The 20,914-nt window shown below is 39.3% G+C and overlaps 1 protein-coding gene and 1 long non-coding RNA gene across 2 annotated transcripts; both read right to left on the reverse strand.

The window, feature by feature from the left end:
* Positions 1-4,559: 4,559 nt before the first annotated feature.
* Positions 4,560-4,937, reverse strand: LOC142174415 (putative mitochondrial protein AtMg00860). Its single transcript, XM_075240207.1, has one exon. The coding sequence runs from the start codon at positions 4,935-4,937 to the stop codon at positions 4,560-4,562; it is 378 nt and encodes a 125-aa protein (XP_075096308.1).
* A 5,614-nt stretch (positions 4,938-10,551) lies between these two features.
* LOC107776237 (uncharacterized) lies at positions 10,552-14,725 on the reverse strand. Its single transcript, XR_001645907.2, has 2 exons — positions 13,284-14,725; positions 10,552-13,119 (listed from the first exon to the last, which is right to left on the reverse strand). It is a non-coding gene; the product is annotated as an uncharacterized LOC107776237 (long non-coding RNA).
* Between the last annotated feature and the right edge of the window lie 6,189 nt (positions 14,726-20,914).

The following is a 20,914-nucleotide window of genomic DNA, read 5'->3' on the forward strand; positions in this document are numbered from 1 at the left end:
TTTAAAATAATAAATAAAAAGAATTTTTAAAAACAACAATATATTAAAAATAAATTAGCGACGGATGCTTTTCGTAGCTACAATTATCGCGTAAAATTAAATCTTGCGACGAATTGGCGACGAAAGATTTTTATTGCAAAATGCCGGGAGAATTAGCTATAACACGTCTAGCGACGGACGATTTCGTTGCTATAGGAACAAACGACGAATTTTGTTATGTATTGCAGCGACGAAAGGCGTCAAAATTGCGACAGAAACAAGCAATACAGCGACGCTTATTTCCCTCGCAAAACTTTGCTACAAATATATTCCGTCGCTAATCCGTCGCCAATTCTGCGACGGTTTGGTTTTTTTCGTCGCTATGAGCTTAGCTACAAGCATTTTAGGGACAAACTTGAATCCGTCGCTAATTCGTCGCTAAACAACTGTAGCGACGGAAAACATTGATTTAGCGACGGAATATGGCCTTCGCTAAACGCTGTTTTTTTGTAGTGTGATTCCATGTGAGATTTTTCTTAAATTAAGTGGTACTTATTTGATTTTGTCCTCTTAATTAATTCATGTTGACCGTAATTTATTGATTAACTAATTTTTATACCTTATTTGTGTGTAATTGATTTTACACCTTATTCGTTTTACTCTATTGTGTGTTATAAAATCCCTTCCCTTGACCTGATTTTAGACACTCAGACAATGAGACACTTACACATTTACAACTTCCCCACTGAACAACTTTTACAACTTAAAAAACTCTCAACCTTTCCGTTCTCTCAAAAACTAAGTTCTCTCTTACTATTATTCTAATTTGCTACACTGTCTGGCCGGCTGAAAGCCAAGGCTAGATTCTCTGAATTCAAATTGCTATTGTATTCCTATTTGCTTTCTTCTCAATTGGTATGTTTTAACTCCTGTTATCCTATTATGTTCTATGTGCTTACTTGGCTAGTTTATTTCAAAACCTCAGCATGATTCTGTTTGCTATATGACTATATGATTCCTTAATGATAATGATAAACTAAGTTATCTCTAATAATGTGAAACCCTGTCTAAATCGGTTGTATGTTCCATGTTCTAAACATGGCTGGATAGTGCAAGCATGTAATTAATATGTGGCTAATTCTGTCTATTAATTCAAGTGTCCTTGCTTTTGTGATTACTCATATGAGTATCCAGTTTGATCAAATACCAATCTGCATGAATCATGTGCTGAATATGGATTCTGTTTGTTCCTTGGTACAACTTTGTTTGCAACCCTGTAACCTGAATCTATTTGCTTCTGAAGATTAAATTGTTTTTCTAAAACTATCCCCCTTACCCTCTATGTACTGGTTTTTAAATTGCTACTCTTAGTCCTTTAGATTCCTACCACCCCCAGTATGAGCACTGCCTAGGGTCCTTGAGACTCCTCTGAACTCTGACACATTGGGGCTGGTCTTCCAATCTTTTATGAACTATTTCTTTAAGTGTGGTACTAGTGTAAGCATTGCTCGGGGTCCTTAAGGCCCTTGGGAACTTTGACACACTAGGAACCTAATCCTGTGTGCCATGGATGGATCCTCCTTTACGCTTCAAAGTTGCTATGTTTGAAGGCCTGGTTCCCAGGTTTATATTGGGCATGCTAAGGCTTCCTATAGTGTAATAGATACCGTTATATAATTTATTCATTCTGGGCTGTAATAATCTCTGTAATAAACAGATCTGGGGTTTATTAGTGAAAGTTGGGGATGGGGGTTTCTATATCTTTGGGTTGAAATCATGCCTATAGGTTTATTATGTTGATTGAATCATGTGAATGCTACTACTTGTTTAGGGATCCTGCCTATAGGATTTTCTAATTGTTTTGTTCTTTATTTTTCTCGCATACTAGAAATCCTATTTATAGACCCCTTGCATTAGAAATCCCGTCCATAGGATCCATGCACATTTTATAACTTACATGCGTTAGTGACCATGTCTATAAGATTTTACCTATTTGATTAACAAACTTTCCTGTCAACTTGCTTAAAAATTCTGCCCACATGTGATTAATAGATACCATGCCTATAGGAAATAAAAATCAATTTCAACTTAGATACCATACCTATAGGAATAAAATGAACCAGTTTCAAAACTTAGAAATCATGTCTATAGGAGTTAAATTAATTCTGCGACCTAGAAAGCATGGCTATTGGATCTAAAGATATAAAACCTGTCTTTACGAGTTAAAATCAGTAATTCGCTTAGAAATCATGCCTATAGGTCTATCATTAACAAACTCATAGAAATCATGCCTATATGATCCTGTTAGTCTATTCTGAATTCAAACGCTCTTATAAATCACTTAGCAATGTATCCACAGGACTCACTATTGATTCTGGGTTTAAAACTGTGATATTTTACTGCCTGGAAGTACCCAGATTCAAAGCTTCATAAAATCAGTAGGCAAACCAATAGGTCCCGATGCTCGCCTTAATAAAATTGATGTCTTACATTCTATTTTTGCTCATCTAGATATCCTACCTATAGGATCCTAAATTAATGAAATCTGCTGATTTAATTGCATGCATTTGTCGTCTACTTGTGGAGGTTAATATGAGCCCTTATTTGTTCTTTACATGAAGTCCTATCTGAATTTTTGTTTGTCGCCTAGCTTTTCTCATTTTAAGCAACATAGGTCAGTTTAGAAGCACCCTAAATAGAGGTCCTAAATACCTCCAGGACCATAAGTAAGGGACGAGTAGTGCACGCATAGGGTACGGTTTAGAATCAATTAGTGCGCTTAGGTAACAACTGAAAGACAGTAATTGGGTAGTAAAGGAAATGATATCTCATGCGCTAATGCTATGAGTAAAACCCTGACTTGAGGGAGTTGCAAAGCATTGCATGGAATGATCCTATAGGCTAAAAAACTTAGGACCACCCCTATACTCCTGTGTAAAAAAATAAGTTAAATATTATATCAGTCCAAATTGCTTTCTTCCCTTTTAATACTAATTTGCTTAATTTAAGTTCGGCCAAGACCCACCGTTGTGGACCTCAAGGGGTGCCTAACACCTTCCCCTCAAGGTAATTTCGAGCCCTTACCCGATCTCTGGTGATGTAAACTGGTTATATGAGTTAATTGCTCTAGGTGCCCTAACGCACCTTAATCCGTTAGGTGGTGACTCTTCAAATCCAATTCCCTACCCTCACGAAAAGAGTTGTCCCAGAAAATGTCGAAACCCAATTTCGCGAGAAAAAAGGGGGCGCGACACTCAAGTTAGCAGCTTCGGCCTAGTCAAGATTCAACTTTTTCAGAGCCCACATGGCTTTTTGTTCAAGCTCCACTGGCAAGTGACACGTCTTACCAAAAACCAACTGGTACGGTGAGGTGCCAATGGGAGTCTTAAATGGTGTGTGATATGCCCATAATGCATCATCTAGCTTCCTTGATCAGTCAGTCCTATTTGCATTGATAGTTTTTGCTAGGATGATTTTGTTCTCCCTGTTGGAGACTTCAACTTGATCACTCGATTGAGGATGATAAGGTGTGGCCACCTTGTGCTTTATTCCATACTTTTCGAGCATCCCGGTGAAAGCCTTGTTGCAAAAGTGAGAACCACCATCACTAAGGAAGGCCCTGGGGGTACCAAACCGCGTAAATATGCTCTTCTTCAAGAATACGATCACACTCCTTGCTTCATTGTTGGGCTAGGCAATTTCCTCGACCCATTTGGAGACGTAGTCCACATCCACCTGGATATATGTCATGCCATAAGAACTCACGAAGGGGCCCATGAAGTCTATCCCCCACACATCAAATATTTAGACCTCCATTACAAAATTCATAGGCATATCATGTCTTTTAGATATTGACCCTTATCTTTGACATTGATCGCATGCCCTGACCATTTGATTTGCGTCTTGGTAGATCGATGGACAATAGTAACTACATTCAAGCACTTTTGCCGTCGTCCGATTTCTTCCATGGTGTCCCCCAACCGGGGAGTCATGGCATGCCTTGGGAATTGGCATTACCTCATCTTTCGGAACACATCACCGAATGATGTTGTCGGCACAAATACGGAACAAAAAGGATTCCTCCCAATAGTATTGCCTACTCTCCTGTAAGAACTTTTTCTTTTGATAAGCTTCCAATCCATCAGAAACAAGGTCACTAACCAAAAAGTTAGCGATGTAAGCATACCAAGGAGCAAATGTGCTAGACAATGCCAATATGTGCTAATCTAGAAAGACATCATTTATTTCAAGGTTTTTTTTGGTCTCCCTGCCTCTTCAAGCCTAGATAGGTGATCAACAACTTGATTTTCTATCCTTTTACGATCCTTGACTTCAAAGTCAAACTCTTGCAACAAAAGGACCCACCTAATCAATCTTGGTTTGGCATCCTTCTTCGCCATAAGATAGCGAAGAGCAACATGATCAATGTAAACTATCACTTTAGACCCCACCAAATAAGCCCGAAATTTTTCAAAAGCATAGACAATGGCAAGAAGTTCTTGCTCAGTCACAGTGTAATTCATTTGAGCGCCATTTAGTGTCTTGCTTGCATAGTAGACATGGTGAAGGATTTTGTTATGCTATTGACCAAGCACCTCCCCAAAAGCTAAACCACTAGCGTTATACATGAGTTCAAATGGAAGGGACCAATCGGGTGTGACAATAATAGGTGTCGTGGTGAGATTTTCTTTCAATTCCTCGAAAGCTTTGAGACACTTCTCATCAAATATAAAATTTGCATCTTTTTCAAGGAGCTTGCGCATGGGATTTGTAATTTTTGAGAAGTCCTTGATGAAACGCCTATAGAAGTCGGCATGCCCCAAAAAGCTTTGGACACCTTTTACTGAAGTGGGTGGAGGAAGCTTGGAAGTGATTTTGATCTTTGCCCGATCAACCTCTATGCCTTGTTTGGAAATTTGTGGCCCAAAACAATGCCCTCGTCCACCATGAAGTAGCATTTCTCCATGAATCCTCTACATGAGGCTGTCATCATAAGGCAGTGTGAGGCGTAGAGGAGTGATTATATAGCCAAGGCATTTGTATAACAATACCGGTGCTATTGTCCCCTTTATTTCTACTCTTCCTAATTGTTGTATTTTTATTTTTATTTTATTAATAAAAAATTAGCCCTAGGCGCTTGCCTAGCGGATTGCTAAAAAAAGGTAGCATTTCTCCCAGCTTAGCACAAGGCTTGTTTCTTCACATCTTTTGAGCACTTGTCTAAGGTTGTCAAGACAATACCCAAAGGAATAACACACTACAGAGAAGTCATCCATAAACACCTCTAAGAAATCTTCCACCATGTCCGAGAAGATTGATATCATGCACCATTGAAAAGTAGTCGGGGCGTTGCATAGCCCAAATGGCATACGACTAAAGGAAAAAGTCCCATATGAGCATGTGAATATTGTCTTCTCTTGATCTTCCAAGGCGATATTGATTTTGTTATTGCCGGAATATCCATCCAAGAAGCAGTAGAATGACCTTCCCCCTAGCCGATCAAGCATTTGATCAATAAAAGGCATAGGGAAATGGACCTTGCAAGTAGCACTGTTTAGCTTTCGGTGGTCCATGCAAACTCTCCACTCGGTCACTTTTCTCGTTGGGATGAGCTCATTTTTGTCTTTTTGGATCATGGTCATGCCTCATTTCTTTGGCACACATTGCACTGGACTCACCCCAAAACTATCGGCAATGGGGTAGACCACCCCGTCATCTAACCATTGGATGATTTCTTTCTTTACCACCTCTTGTATGGAAGGGTTTAACCTTCTTTGATGCTCCATGCTTGGTTTGCTCTCTTGCTCCAATTATATCTTGTGCTCACAAATTCCGGCGGGAATCCCTGGATGTTCGCTATTGTCCACCCAATGGCTTGCATGTGCTCCCTCAGGACATTCAATAAGTGTTCTACCTGCACATCATTCAACAAAGAAGAAACGATTACCAGTAGAATTTCATTAGAGCCAAGAAATTTATACCTCAAGTCACGTAGAAGTGGCTCAAGCTCAAGTTGTGGAGGCTCAATAATTGAAGGCTTGGCGGGGGTAGTGACTCTATTCTCTAAGAAAAGATAAAATTTCTTTGGTTCATAAGTGTAGGACCCAAGTCCTTTTAATGCATTCACCAATTCTATGTACCCATCTATGTCTTCACCATCAAAATTCACCAAAATAGCTGCCAACGCCTCACCAAGGCATTGTTATTCCATCTTCATCTCGATTGCATCTTCTACCTCACCAATAACATCAATGACTGAGATGTTTTCATATGCATGTGGCAACTTCATACCCTTACTCACTTGAAAGATAACCTCTTCGTCGTTAACTCGGAACTTGACCTCATTTCATTCCGAATTCATAAGTACTCTTCCGGTAGCAAGGAATGGTCTCCCCAAGATGACAGGTATTTCTTTGTCAGTAGCGCAATCAAGGATCACAAAGTTAGCGGGGAATAGGAACTTTTCCACTTTCACAAGAACATCATCAACAATCCCCACCGGTCTCTTTATCGAGTGATCAGCCATTTGCAACCTCATACTTGTAGGCCTCGGCATACCTAACCCTGCTTGCTTGTAAATATCAAGAGGCATTATATTTATTCTAGCCCCATTATCACAAAGAGCTCTCGCAAAATCGTGCAACCCAATGGTTCATAGAATGGTAAAAGCTCAGGGGTCTTCTTTCTTTTGAACGGTGGTTGTTGCAATAATGGAACTAACCCAGTGAGTCGCATTCACCACTTCATTCTTGGTGGTTTTATTCTTGGTGATCAAGTCTTTCAAATACTTAGCAAAATTCGGCATCTCTTGAAATGCTTCCACGAATGGAATATTCACTGATAATTGCTTGAGAATGTCATAGAACTTCTTGAGTTTGTTATCATCAACCTTTCTAGCAAGTCTTTGAGGAAAAGGAGGAGGAGGTCTAGGAATTGGTGCTAAAGTTTTTGCAATCTCTTTTACCTCTTCCTTAACCTCTTCCCAGTTCACTTCTTGAATTTTCACCTCTTCTAGAACTTTCTCAACTTCAACAACAATTGGCACTTCAACTTGTGCCTCAACTTCTTGTTCGGAATCTTCCACTTCGACCACTTGTTCATTCTCTCCTTGAAGTATTTTCCCATTCCGAGTTGTGATTGCCATACAATGAGAAGTTGGACTGCTCCCACTACCTTTTGGGTTTGCAATTGTGTCACTTGGGAGTGTGCCCTTTTGCTTCGAATTTTGCTCTTTTGAGAGATCCCTCATTTGCATCTCTAACCTTTGAATAGATGCGGTATGAGAACCCACAAGCTCGGTCATATTCCTCATTGAAGTGTCGGATCTTTCTTGATTTTGCAATACACGTTCAAGCATGTTTTCCAACTTGGAATCACTTGAAGAACTTTCCTTCCAATGTGGGGAGTTGGAATATAGCCCCTTTGGTGGAACATAGGGGTTTGAACTCCGATTTGAAAAGTTGTTGTTGTTGTTACTCCAATTCCCTTGATTTGAACTACCTTGGTCATTTCGCCATTGTTGGTTGCCTTGCCCTTGCGAGTTAGGCCTCCATTGATTTTGTTATCCTGAACCTTGGTAGGGCTGCCTTTGATAACCTCCTTGAGAGTTGTTGACACAATTTGCTTCCTCGTAATCCTCATTTGATGTGGATTGAACATCTTCCACCACATTTACCTTTTTTGTTTGGCTTTCGGTGTACATCTTCGTCAACACATTGACGTTGGTGGAAAGCACGACAATTACTTGATCACTTTCTTGGTTCTCCTTAATCATGTTGGTCAGGGAAGGAGTACTGTATGCAATTCCACCCGTGGTGTCCTCTGAGTGCCAAACTTGGTTAAGTTTTGCCATTTTGTCAAGGATTTGTGTGATCCTCGCAATTGTTTTATCCATAAAAGATCCATCAACTGCATTTTTGGCTATAGATTGATTCATAGGATCCGTGCCCATGTAAAATTTCTCCAACAAGATAGATTCCAGAAAACCATGATTCGGCAACCTCACTAAATATAGCTTGAATCGATCTCATTCCTCATGTAGGTGTTCTCCCGGTAGTTGCTTGAAAAAGAAAATTTTATACCGGAGCTCAGACTTCTTGCTTTACGGGAACCATTTAGCTAGGAAAGCTCGGACGAGTTTAGGCTAAGAATGAATAGAATTTGGTGGTAGATTTTGGATCATTTTCCTTGCCTCTCCAGCTAGTAAGTACTTGAACACCCTCAGTCTTAGGGCATCATCTGAAATGTTGTTCTGCTTGTGCATCGCACACACACCCAAACAGTTTCTGAGATGTTGTGTCGGATCATCATTGGTGGAATTTCTAAAAAATCCCTCTACTTTGAGCATTAAGATTAAACCGTGTTCCACCTTAAAAGTGGCAGCATCAACTTTTGGAGGGACAATGGCATTGGTATCCTCAATGTACTAATCTATATCCACAAAAGGGTTCACTTCTTCGTCATACTCGGCCATGTTTTTTTATTAACACCTAGCAAAGCAAGCAAAGTGTGATGAAATAGAAGAAGACGTAAAGTAAAGCACACACTAATTAGTAATTGCAAAATCGTATTTCCCGACAACGGCGACAAAATTTGATACGCTCAAATTATACTTAAATAAATAGTGTAAGGCGGTTGGTGTCAAATATAATAACCCAACAAAGTTGGAGAATATGTGTGAAAAGGTTACTTGAACAGTGTGAAACTTGACTTAAGTCGTAATTCTATTCTTTTAGCTTAAAAAGAGAATGATATGATTGTGAATTAACAAGAGAACTATTTTGTTGTGAGAATGTAATTAATTTGGTTAAGGAAACCAAGGTTATGTCCTCATCAATGAAATGTAATGCTATCGGTGTTAATATGATATATTTCTAATGGAAGGTCCTTTGATATGCAAACGGTTTCTAAATAACTACCCAATATTTTCCAATAGTTGGGTAGTATTTTCCCTTTATAATTTTCTCAAATATAAAAGAGTTACAATTAAGAATAACTAAAGTATGCCAAGTAGGACCCACTTATTCCTAAGCGATCCTATTAAACAAGGTTTAAAGCCTTGAGTTCTTGATATTCACTTCTACCAAACCCTAACCCACTTTTCCAAGTAAAGATAGAGTAAAATGGAATAAGTCAATGTTTGCAACCACCAACAATAAATAAAGCATAAGAATGAATAAATATCAACCAACCATTATATATATATATATTCAATGTTAAACACCCACTAACATTACACCCGTTTAGGGTCCACAACCTTAGTATTTAAAGTTAGCTTCATACTAGAATACAAAAATAAAGTAATAAATAAAGTCATAAAGCTTACAAAGGTACAAGATTCTCTCTTCAAAAGTTTTAAAAATAATGGTATATTTGATTCCTTTAATGTAGTCCTTCAGACTCAATGACCCATAAAAATCCTAGTAAATCTATTTATAGTGGACTACAAGTTGGGGTCAAGATTGGACAAAAATGCCCCGGCAGAGCCCTTCTGCAACCGCATAATGGTCGCAGACCATGTATGCAGTCTGCATAATTGACAATTGTATCGCAGAATTTCAGATCTTCAAGCCCAGATTTCCACTACATTTTCGCATATTAGTTATGCGACTGCATTTTTCATCGCAGAAGTGCTACGCAAGTTTTTCAATTGCAATTGTGCGGTCACTATGTGGTTCGTAGAATTGTTATGCGGCTCGCAAAAGTGTTATGCAACTGCATAATGGACCGCACATCCTTCTCTTCAGTTGGCCAAAAACCTACTTCAGTTTGCGGTGATTATGCGGTCCACATATTACTTCTGCGGTCGCATACTTGCAGCATTCCTAACCTTTTATGGCTTTTTGACTTCTTTTCTATATTTTTGGGTCTTCAAGTCTCATGCACTATAAAACACCAAAATTTTATAAGAATTAACTACAGATGCATTGAAAGACGAGCTAAAGTCTATGTAATTGGTATCAAAAGTACCGAAATTCTACGGCACATCAAGTTGACTTATTACATCTTCAACGTCAGCACTACCGAGCTAGTGAAGTACTTAGAGAGATAAGGAACAAGGTTAGGTGGTGAAAGGAGGTGAGAAAGGACCCAAATAAGCATAGCCAGGAATTCTTGTGCGAGTTCCATAATGATCACGACCACACAATTTCGACTGCAGAGTCTTACAAAACAAAAATGGTTAGATATTGAAAAATATTAATATAATATGCTTCATGCTATGTACACTTAGTTGTGAAGAAAGTTGTATAATTACATTTTTGAGCTTGCTTCCATGAGAATTCAATTACATTCTTGAGCTTGCTTCCAAAAGAATTCAAATTATTCTCATGTTGCTGATCCAACTAATACAAAAGTTGATACTACATTGTGATAAAATCTGAATTTTCATAGCTGACAACACATACTTTCATCTTGATACACATTGAACGAAAGTAATATCGAGCATTAGAATCAGAACAATGTATACCAAGCCAAGCTAATCACTCTTTTTGTTTCTGATTGCAATTCAAATCTAGAATATATTGATAAAATAAACACATGTATTTCAAAATCCACCTAGAAACATGGAGATAGTGGAAAAAACAGATAAGTATAAATCAAATATTCAAAATCATACATGTTATACCAAAAAGAAAAATAAAGAAAAAAATACAAAAAAAAAAATTCATAGTCAAATGAAGATCAATAATCTTTAAAAATAGAATCAAAGATTTACACACTGACGGAAAGAATAGAGGAAAACTGAGCATTCCTAAAATAGGGGTACCTCACCGAGCGCTTTAGTGAATAGGGAAAAAATCGTACATGCAAAAACGAAAAAAGGAGGAACCATTGCGGGCCCCCATCTCAAAAGTGTTTGGTTAATGTCATCTTTGGAGACAAAATAGTGAATGTTGTCACATACACGGCCTTGAAGAAGCTCTCCAAGGTACCCATCACTCGTGAGAAGCGTACCTGGCAGACCCTGGTCGAGGAAGAAATCACATTCAGTGACAAGGACGCAGATGGAATGCCCATGGCACATAACGATGCGCTGGTAATTATTTTACAAATTTTTTATACTGATGTTAGACATATTTTCGTTGACCCAAGTAGCTCGGCCAACATCATTCAAATGCGAGTGATCAAGGAGATACATATTGAGGACATGATCATCACAAAAGCACTACTACTCTCCGGATTCAATAACTTTAGTGAAATGACTAAAGGCGAAATCACCTTGAGGACCTTCCTGGAATAGGTAACTCGAGATACTCCATTCCAAGTCGTGGTTGGGGACATGACCTACAATGCCGTCCTCAGACGACCGTAGATACACGATATGGATGGGGTACTGTCAACCTTTCACCAAGTTATAAAATTCTCTTCACCATATAGGATCAGAGAAATCCAAGGAGAACAAAGAATATCCCGAGAGGTCAATTCAATCATAGGCACCAGTACCCTTCCCAAATGGGAGAGAGATAAATAGAAACAACAACAACCTATCCCAGTGCAAGATGCATCAGTTCCTGGGGACCAAATCATCCATCCAAAAAAACTATTACCACCGAGTCAACCATTGAAGAACTGGAAGAAGTGATCTTATTCTATTGACCAGAAAGGAAGGTCTACATTAGTTCGAGGCTGACCCTCGAACATAAGCGTAAATTAATTGAATTTTTACGTGATAACTCTGATTATTTTGATTGGTCTCATGTAGACATAGAAAGAATCCCATCGGAAGTAGTGAATCATAAACTTAATGCCAATCCTAATTGTCGCATCATTAAGTAAAAGAAGAGAAACATTGGATCCGTAAAAAATAAAACCGTGGAAGAAGAAGTAGCCAAATTACTTAACAATGGGTTCATCCGAGATGTGAAGTACCTAGACTGGTTAGTCAACATTGTATTTCCCAAGAAAAATGGCAAATGGAGGGTGTTCTTCGACTATAAAGACCTCAACAAGGCTTGCTCGGAAGATTCTTTTCCAGTGCCAAACATTGATCAACTCGTAGAATCGACAACTAAACATGAACTATTGAGTTTTTTGGATGCATACTTCGGGTACGACCAGATAAAAATAGACTCGGGGGACTAGGAAAAAGATATCCTTCATAATTGATCGGAGGACATATTGCTACAACGTTATTCCAGTTGGGTTAAAAATGAAGAGCTACATACCAAAGGCTCGTCACCCAAATATTTGCAGATTACATCAAAAAATTGATGGAAGTCTATATTGATGAGATACTGGTAAAATCAGTCCAAGCAGATGACCATTTGGATCAGCTACAGGAAGCATTTACCGTTCTTTAAAGTATAACATGAAGTTGAACCCGGAGAAATGCGCCTTCAGAGTAGTCTCAAATAAGATTCTTAGTCTCAAATAGAGGAATACAAGATAACCCCATGTAGATAAAACCCATTACAAGATCTCAATAATATTGAAAAACTAGAAAGAGGTGATGAGGCTGACCGGATAGATAACATCCCTTAGCCAATTCATATCCTGTTACTCACAAAGATATAACAATCTTCACATCATTAAAAGAAGAATAAAGACTTTGAGCGCACTCCCAAATGTCAACAAGCACCCCGGGATCTAAAAAGGTACCTGTCGAATCCATCGTTCCTATCCAAGCCACAACCAGTAGAGCAATTTTTGGTGTATCCAGTCATGTCTAAAACTGTTGTAAGTGTCGTGTTGGTATGAGAAGAAAAAGGTATGCAATCCTCTATCTACTATGTTAATAAGGCACGTAAAGATTCTGAAACTAGGCATCCTCTCCTAGAGAAACTAGTCTTAGCACTTGTAATGGCCTCCCTGAAACTAAGGCCTTACTTCTAATGTTACCCTGTCTTCATGGTGACCACCTTTCCACCACAAAATATTCTTCATAAGCTGGATCTTTTCGAGAGGCTTGCCAAATGGGCAATCAAATTAATTGCATTTGATATAACATATCAACCTCGCACCGCCATCAAGTCACAAGTCCTAATTAACTTTGTTGCTGACTTTAGTGCGATCATACTCCCAGAGGCCGAGAAGGAAGTGATAACTTTCAGAACAAAGCCAAGGCTCTGTACCTTATACAATGACGACCCTTGAGTACCAAAGGATCCGGGTTAGGAAATGTAGTTATTACCCCGACCACTGAAATAGTACGATAAACCATTAAATACAATTTTATAACTAACAATGCAACAGAGTATGAGGCAGTGATCGCAGGTCTCGAACTAGCAAGAGAGCTAGGAGCAGAATATATAGAATTGAAAATCGACTCACAACTAGCAGTCAACCAAGTATAGGAGACTTACAAGGCATGAGACTTGCGAATAATGCAGTTCTTGAACAGAGTCATTTCCCTCTTTGGTCAATTTCGTGAATGTAAGGCCACTCAAATACCTTGGGAAGAACAAGTCAAAGTTGATGCCCTAGACACGCTAGGGGAAACTTTAAGCATCATTGATCAAGAGAAAATTCGGTGGTTCATCTATTCTACTCAAACATAAATCAACAACAAGATGAGGTGAATATAGTTCACCTGGTTCAGGATTAGCATGGTGCAATCATCGACTATTTTGAGAATGAAGCATTGCCGAAAGATAATCAAAGATTTCTGAAGCTCGAAAACAAAACATCCAAATATTGCCTTGTATCAGACAATTTGTACCGAAAAACCTACATCGGCCCACTGGCCAAGTATTTGGGCCCAGATATGTTGATTATGTGATACAAGAAGTTCACAAAGAAAACTAAATAAACCATTTGTGGGATGTCAAAAGCTATAGGGCCGGTTACCTTTGACCCTAGATGAAACGATATGTTGCAGATTTCATAAAAGAATGTGGGAAATACAGTGGTTCGCTCGACGATTACACCAACTGTGGAGCTTTTTAACTCAATTCTAGATCCATGGTCCTTCATGAAATGAGGGATGGATATTGTGAGACCATTACCACAAGCCCCGGGAAAAGTAATATTTCTCCTAGTACTCATAGACTATAGACTATTTCTCCATATGTATAGAAGCTGGCACATTCGGCCAGATCAGAGAAAAGGAAGTCATAGGCTTCATATGAAGGAACATTATTTACAGATTTAGACTTCCAAAGGAAATAACCTCTGCTAATGGACCTCAGTTTAGCGGAGGCAAAATAGTAGAATTCTTCCAGGATTGGAGGATGAAGAGAGTTACCTCCAAATCGTACCATCCCGGAGCAAACAAACATGCGAAATTATTGAATAGGGCCTTGCTAAATTCGTTAAATAAAAGATTGAAAGTAGCTAGGGGCAACTAGATAGATGAGTTGGCTGTAGTACTTTGGCCTACAGAATAACAACGAAGTCCAGCACGGAAAACCCCCTCTTTTCCTTGGTATATGGTGTCAAAGCACTCATTTCGGCAGAAATAGAGGAACCTAGCCTAAGGCTTGCTCACGCTACGGAAGAAGGCAATAACGAAACACTGATTGCACAATTGGATTTACTTGAGGGACGCTGAGAGTTGGCCCTAATCCGAATGGCCACCTAGAAGTAGAAGATTGAGAAATATTACAATAAAGAAACCAACCTCCAACACTTCCAGATCGGGGACTACGTACTCCAAAGTGTATTCTCGACAACACAGGAACCAAACGTAGGAAAGCTTGGACCCAACTAGGAATGATCGTTCCAAACATAGAGATAACGGGGAAAGGATCTTACAAGCTCGAAGATATGGATGTAGGGCTGTCAAATTTGGCCCAAGTCCTGCCCAACCCGCCCAAGGTTGGGTTGGTTATTGACCCGCCCATTTATTGAACTTAACTCATCTTGACCCAATTCATTTCAAATCATTTAAAGTTGGGCTAATTTTTAGCCCAAATTGATCTATGAGTAAGTTTGTCAAAATATCTTAGAAATAATTTTATTTTTTGTTTAATATTTTAAATATGACTATAACAAAAGCAGAAAAGCCTTATTTAGTAATTATACAATTTATAAGAAAATAACACATATTAATTAAAGTTTAATAAGAGTTGGGCGGGTTGGGTTATGACCCGAATTTTAACACATCTTGACTCAACCCATCTTAGCCCAAGTAACTTTTGGGCGGGTCATTTGACCCGCCCAATTATTGACTCAACCCATGTTGACCCACCCAAAATTGACCCAACAAGCCCATTTGACACCCCTATATGGATGGAACACCCGTGAAATCAAATTGGAATGCAATTCATCTCAAACAATTATATTTCTAGAATCAAGAGGGTTTTTGTATTCTCCTTATGCACGCATTACAAACTATATTTCTTATATCCGTACTAATATTTTTAGATGACATGCAAAAAGGCTACATAGTATAATAATGACTACACTAACTATAAGTAAAATTGCGGAACCTCAATGACTTGATCAGCATTTGAATAAAATGGGTTTCGGCGCTGTCTTCATCTAAAAAGAACACCCCTCGTCCTTTTTACTTTGTTCTATAAGAACAGGACCACAGGAGGGAGAAAAATTACAAAAGTCTCAATGCCAACAGAAGATAATCAAACTGTCAATGACAGATACCACCCGCACACTAAGGGATTGTGTCAGGCGAAGCTTAAAGCTAAAAAGGCAAAGTCGAAACCAAGAACAGACGTCATAAAAAGTCTCTAAGAACACAAGTACGATAAGAAGGCATCCACCAAGATTCGAGGAGCGAGATAGCCCTACCTCATAACATGGATCCAAATAAGTCGTGCCTAGGAAGCTATGTAAAATGGTCATCGCCCCTAAAAATCTATCCCTACATCAGGGTTGGGTTATCCCTTCGTCTAACCTTTGTACTTGGACCCTAAAGCCCCTACAAGCTTATAATAATACCATTGCACTTGTTCTCATGCTAAGGGTTTGTTCTACAGATCAATTATACATCCGAAATGGGAACAGTAAGACATTTTAGTTTCAATCAATCACGTTGAAACCCACTCACATTGTTGGAAAAGCAACATTGCCTCAATGAATCAAATAAGGAAAAACAACAAGAGATGTTTATGCATAATGGCCAATTATTGCCCGAAGGTTTCAAATATAGCATCTCGGAACCTTGAAGGGATTTTCAACAAACAATCAAAATGTCCAAAAACTCAGAGATATTCCTAAAAATAGACTTCTAAGAAACCTAAAAGAAAAGGAAAAGAAGTACCGAAACAAATTAGTCACTAATCATTACAGGGGTTCATCAATAGCCACTAGAGGAGGAAGAGTCTGGTGTATCTGCATGGGCATTTGCCGAAGAAGAAGCAACTGAAGGATCCAATGGAGCGATGAAAGATGTCCCGGGGGGGGGGGAGGGGAGGGGGTACCCGGAAGGAGGGAAGCCTGTGAGGTTGAAGGGATTTTGGTGGCCCTTTTACCCATATTGTAGTATGGCTCGGTAGGATCCAAATCATCCCCGGAGGAATAGTTGTCAATGTCATCCAAGTCCAGCTCCAATTGAGCAGCTCCATGCTTTTTTGGACTCTACTACCTCCTTATCCAGGTCCAGATCGTCACTGTCCCGAACCACCTGAGCGTTTTGAGTCGGCTAGAAATATGGCTTGCTCAGTAAGCTCAGCATGAATTTCAAGGTCCCTCAAGTCAAAAATAAAATTATCTTTCTCGCATCTAAGCCTCTACACCTCAAAGCCTTTCTCCTTTCTTCTATACTCCGAAGACGAGATGTAAGGATGTCACGCTGCCCTTAGACTTGATCCAAGAGGGACAACTTCTCACCAATTATTACTTCAAGCCAAGACACCTCTCAACAGACTGGGTAAGCTCAGACCTCATCCGCTCAAATTCTTCGTTCATCCTCTTCGCTCGGGGTTCATGAGCCACCCTCTCAATGAGCTCTTTCTAAACCTCAACCACGATCGTCTCTACTATACTCCTTAACTCTAAAATCTTCCCTTCATCGTGACTGACCCTCTTTGAAACTTGTGAATATATTAAGTGGCCCAACATAAACAAAAGGGGAAAAACGCTTTAACTTAAAAAGTGGAAGGAATTATAGCATTTTTTGCAGTGAGAAAAAGCATATCTGGAGAGTGTAACTCGTCATATCATTCATGAGAGCTGAATGTGCATCCTCTCCAAACCCCGCGCATCTACTCCTTCAGAAACCTCCTCTATAGCGAGAAGCCTACCGACGCTCGTGGAAGGTCCAGCCCGAGAAGGAGTCAGAGCTGGCGAGACGACAGACAAACCGAGGACTACCGCAGTCATAACATGAGTCGATGATACCGGAACCGTAGGAATTTTTGGGGAAACTTCCGCCTTGAGGAAACTACTCTCCAAGCCCACTGAGGATTCCACCTCCTCAACATCAATAAGAATGGGGCCAATAGCTTGGGACTGCGGAAGGTCTCTTCGCGAAATTGGACCGAGTCCCCCTCCGAGGAAAGATGGAAAGAGCGCTCATTGAAGCATTAGCTTGAGAGATTTTCTTGCTACGCTGAGCTGCTGAGAGCTCCTTAGTTTTTTCTTGAACGACACAGGGAGGGATATACACTAATATATCGCAAAAAAGAAATTCAAACAAGGGTTTATAAGAAAACCAAGAACATACCGGGACTTTGTCCCTCAACCCGAAAACCTTATAAATATACCTCTAGAACCTCTCCGACATAGGGGAGCAAGATAAAATCTTCCCAAAGAATTCCTCAATGTCGGGTGCCTCCGCAAGTAAAGTAAGAACAGTTGTAGTTCGAAATTCAAGTAAGGCCGAAAGCAACAAAGAAAGTTTCAAAAGAAAAGTAACATTCTTGCGTATCATTTCATTTTCCCTAGAATAGCTTCCTGGTGAACCGAAGCAATCATGGGTAGACACGAGCATAAAGCGGTCATGCCAGCCTCTGTCATGGTCATCCTCAGGGTCCACTACTTTTCGAGTACTCTGGCTAGAAAGCACAATGATGTTGCCCCGGTACAACTTTATAGAATAGGAATGAAGGAGATATAGAAGAGTAAAGCCTACACCAGCCAAGTTTGATTAATGGCGGAAGCAAGCCACTTACCACTAAATTGTCGGTCCAACCTGGGCTAGGCAGACGTTGAAGTGCCTGTAGAGATCCCAAAATATGGAGTCAATCGGAAGGTTAAACTTCAAAGTGAAGGGGTAGATATACTTGAATTTAAAACCTTCTCTAGAACTTGATATACGCTCAAAGCCCAATGGCACTTGACATTCAAATCTTCCCAGCCACATTCGTCCTTCAGTAGAAGGAGATGTTCGGGGCGCACCAAGGAGGAAAGCGTATCCACAGGATATGTGGTGCTGTTCAATACACCACCATCTGTCCAAGTGTTAACTCCCCTAGATAAAACATCGGATATTGTAGGCTCAACTTCCATTTTTGCACTTTTGCTTGAAGAAGCTTTAACAACATTCTTCCAGTTACTTTGCGTGGACTCCGCTGCTCCGCAGAGGACCCCAATGCCAAAGAGAATAAAGCCTCTAACACAGTAGCATTACTAGGATTTATCTCTTGTTTATCCATAGACTTTTGTAAAACAAAGAAAGATAAACATAGAGAAAATACAAAGAGGATAAAACAAAGATGCAACTAAAGAAAGATAAAAGCAATGACATCAATTGCATATATTTAAAACAAAGATGCAACTAAAGAAAGATAAAAGCAATGACATCAATGTCAGTAGAGAATGAGGCTCGCATCAATCACTATAAGTAGCTATCATTGCCAGGGAAATTGCTATTGGCAACAGAGCGTATGATATTTGGCCACATGTCAAGAACATTAATAAGAGATTGGACACGTTTCTCATCAATCACATGTCAAATCATCGCTATTTTGGGTATATAAAAGAGCAATCTTTCCCGCTAAGAATTCCTGTCAAGATTTATCCTATTAGAGGTTTCCCATTTCCCCGGAACTTCCTATGAAGCACCCGAAACTTGGGGAGGGGGTTTACAATATCTGAAAATAAGCTTATTTGATGGCTAAACTTACAATGTTAGTATTAGGGGTGTTCATAAAAACCCGAAAAACTGAACCAAACCGAAAACCAAACCAAATCGACCAAAAAAATCGATACTTTTTGGTTTGGTTTAGTTTTAGTTTTGAATTTTAAAAACCGATCAAATTTAATTTGGTTTTGGTTTTATTCCGAAAAAAACCGAACCAAACCGACTGTAGGATTAGCTATTTCAAATTTATTATTACATTTATATATATGTATATTTTTATACAAAGTTTCAAAAAATTTATGGTAAATGTTAATAGTTTGCACTTTTAGTATAGTGTTTTACCTTTACATTCTAGTTTGATTGGTAGATTTCTTTTGTTAAGTGTAAGAATCTATTTCGTGTTAAAAATAATATATTTTTAATAGAGTCCTTAAATTATTCATCACTATTTGATTAAATTATCATCAATATATCTTGGTAAATAGTAAATTTCTCAAAGGGCAATTGAATTGATAGTGTTACGTTGAAAATGTGGTCGCTGGAATATGTGTTTGGTAGTGTGTGTCTTATATTTAAGAAAAAACCGACAAATAACCGAAAAAACTGAAAAACCGACAAAACCCGACATAAACCGAATCGAGGAAAAACAGACTTAATTGGTTTGATTTGGTTCTAACATTTGGGAAACCGACTTACTTACTTTGGTATTTTTTTTAGAGAAAAACCGATTCAAACCGAACCATAAACACCCTTAGTTAGTATAATCGGCTCAATTGATGGCTCAACAGGTATAGCTTGGTAGAAGAATCTTTTGATAAGTTACCATACCCAACACCTAAGACTAGGGACTATTCAAAATGATTACAGTCAGCACCAGACCTTTTCTATAAGTTGCCATGCCCGGCACCTATGATCGTGGACTGTTCAAAAAGATCACAGTTGGCAACAGACTCTTTCAATAAGTTGTAAATTTGTAATACTCGGCACCCAAGACCGGGAATTGTGCAACAAACTCTATATTTAAGTAGCCATATCCAACACCTAAGACCAGGCACTGTTCAAAAAATTGCAGTTAGCACATATATCTACAAAGCTACAAGTCTTTTGACTCGGGTAGACATTCTCGAATGGCAAAAACTTATTGATATTTCTGAATAACTCATGTCCTAAAACAAAGAGGAGACGTCCTCTTGATAGGCGGCGGAAAAATGTATAAAGCAATATAAGATATTCTTAATTGATTTTTCACAAGTACGCGATAAATTCACTTAGGCTTAGCCTATAAGACTATAGCAGTCATGACACACAAGTATGTGAAAATTAAAACAAAAGGTATAAATAAATTTTCTAATATAAAAGGCACAAAAGGCCCATCATTCATAAAACTATTACAAGGGAGATCTTGGAGAAGCCCCTTACTCCCGGCTAGGATGATTGGGAGGAAGAAGGGAGAGATGGGGAGGGATCATTTGCAAGATCTTGGGACAAAGCTTGCGCTTCAGCACCCTCGTCCCCGGGGACTTCAGCAAGGGTCTCCCTCATCCTCTTCATTCCCTTCTGCGTATCCATCAGAGTCACCATAGGCAGAGGAACTTGAAGGCTTTGCTTCATCCACAAGGGCATCCACCCCAACAATTTCTTCATCCAAGGAGAAAGCCTCGGAAGGAGGGCCTTCTGGTGAGCTAGCAGGTAGGCTAACTTGTTGTCTTCTCCCGCCTCCTCTTTAATCTCCTTTAGCTCTGAGGTTACATCAGTCCATTGGGCCCAGAACATGTTCCTCTCGAGTCCGGAACCAAAATGTGGTTCTTTTGGACTTAAACTACACAAATAGGTGGTAAAAAAAATGACTTTTTTACATATAGCGCCATAATACCTGGCGCTATATACTAACAGTAACGGAACCGTTAAGGTATAGCGCCAGGTATTGTGGCGCTATACTGTAAAAGCTGACATGGCCAGGTATAGCGCCACAATACCTGGCGCTATATATACAGCATTAATGTATAGCGC

This window comes from Nicotiana tabacum, chromosome 20 (assembly GCF_000715075.1).
Source record: "Nicotiana tabacum cultivar K326 chromosome 20, ASM71507v2, whole genome shotgun sequence".
NCBI classification, from domain to species: Eukaryota; Viridiplantae; Streptophyta; class Magnoliopsida; order Solanales; family Solanaceae; genus Nicotiana; species Nicotiana tabacum.

What these genes read in the sequence shown, in the direction of transcription:
- LOC142174415 (XM_075240207.1), bottom strand. Translation starts at nt 4,937, where the DNA reads ATGCTACTTCATGGTGGACGAGGGCATTGTTTTGGGCCACAAATTTCC.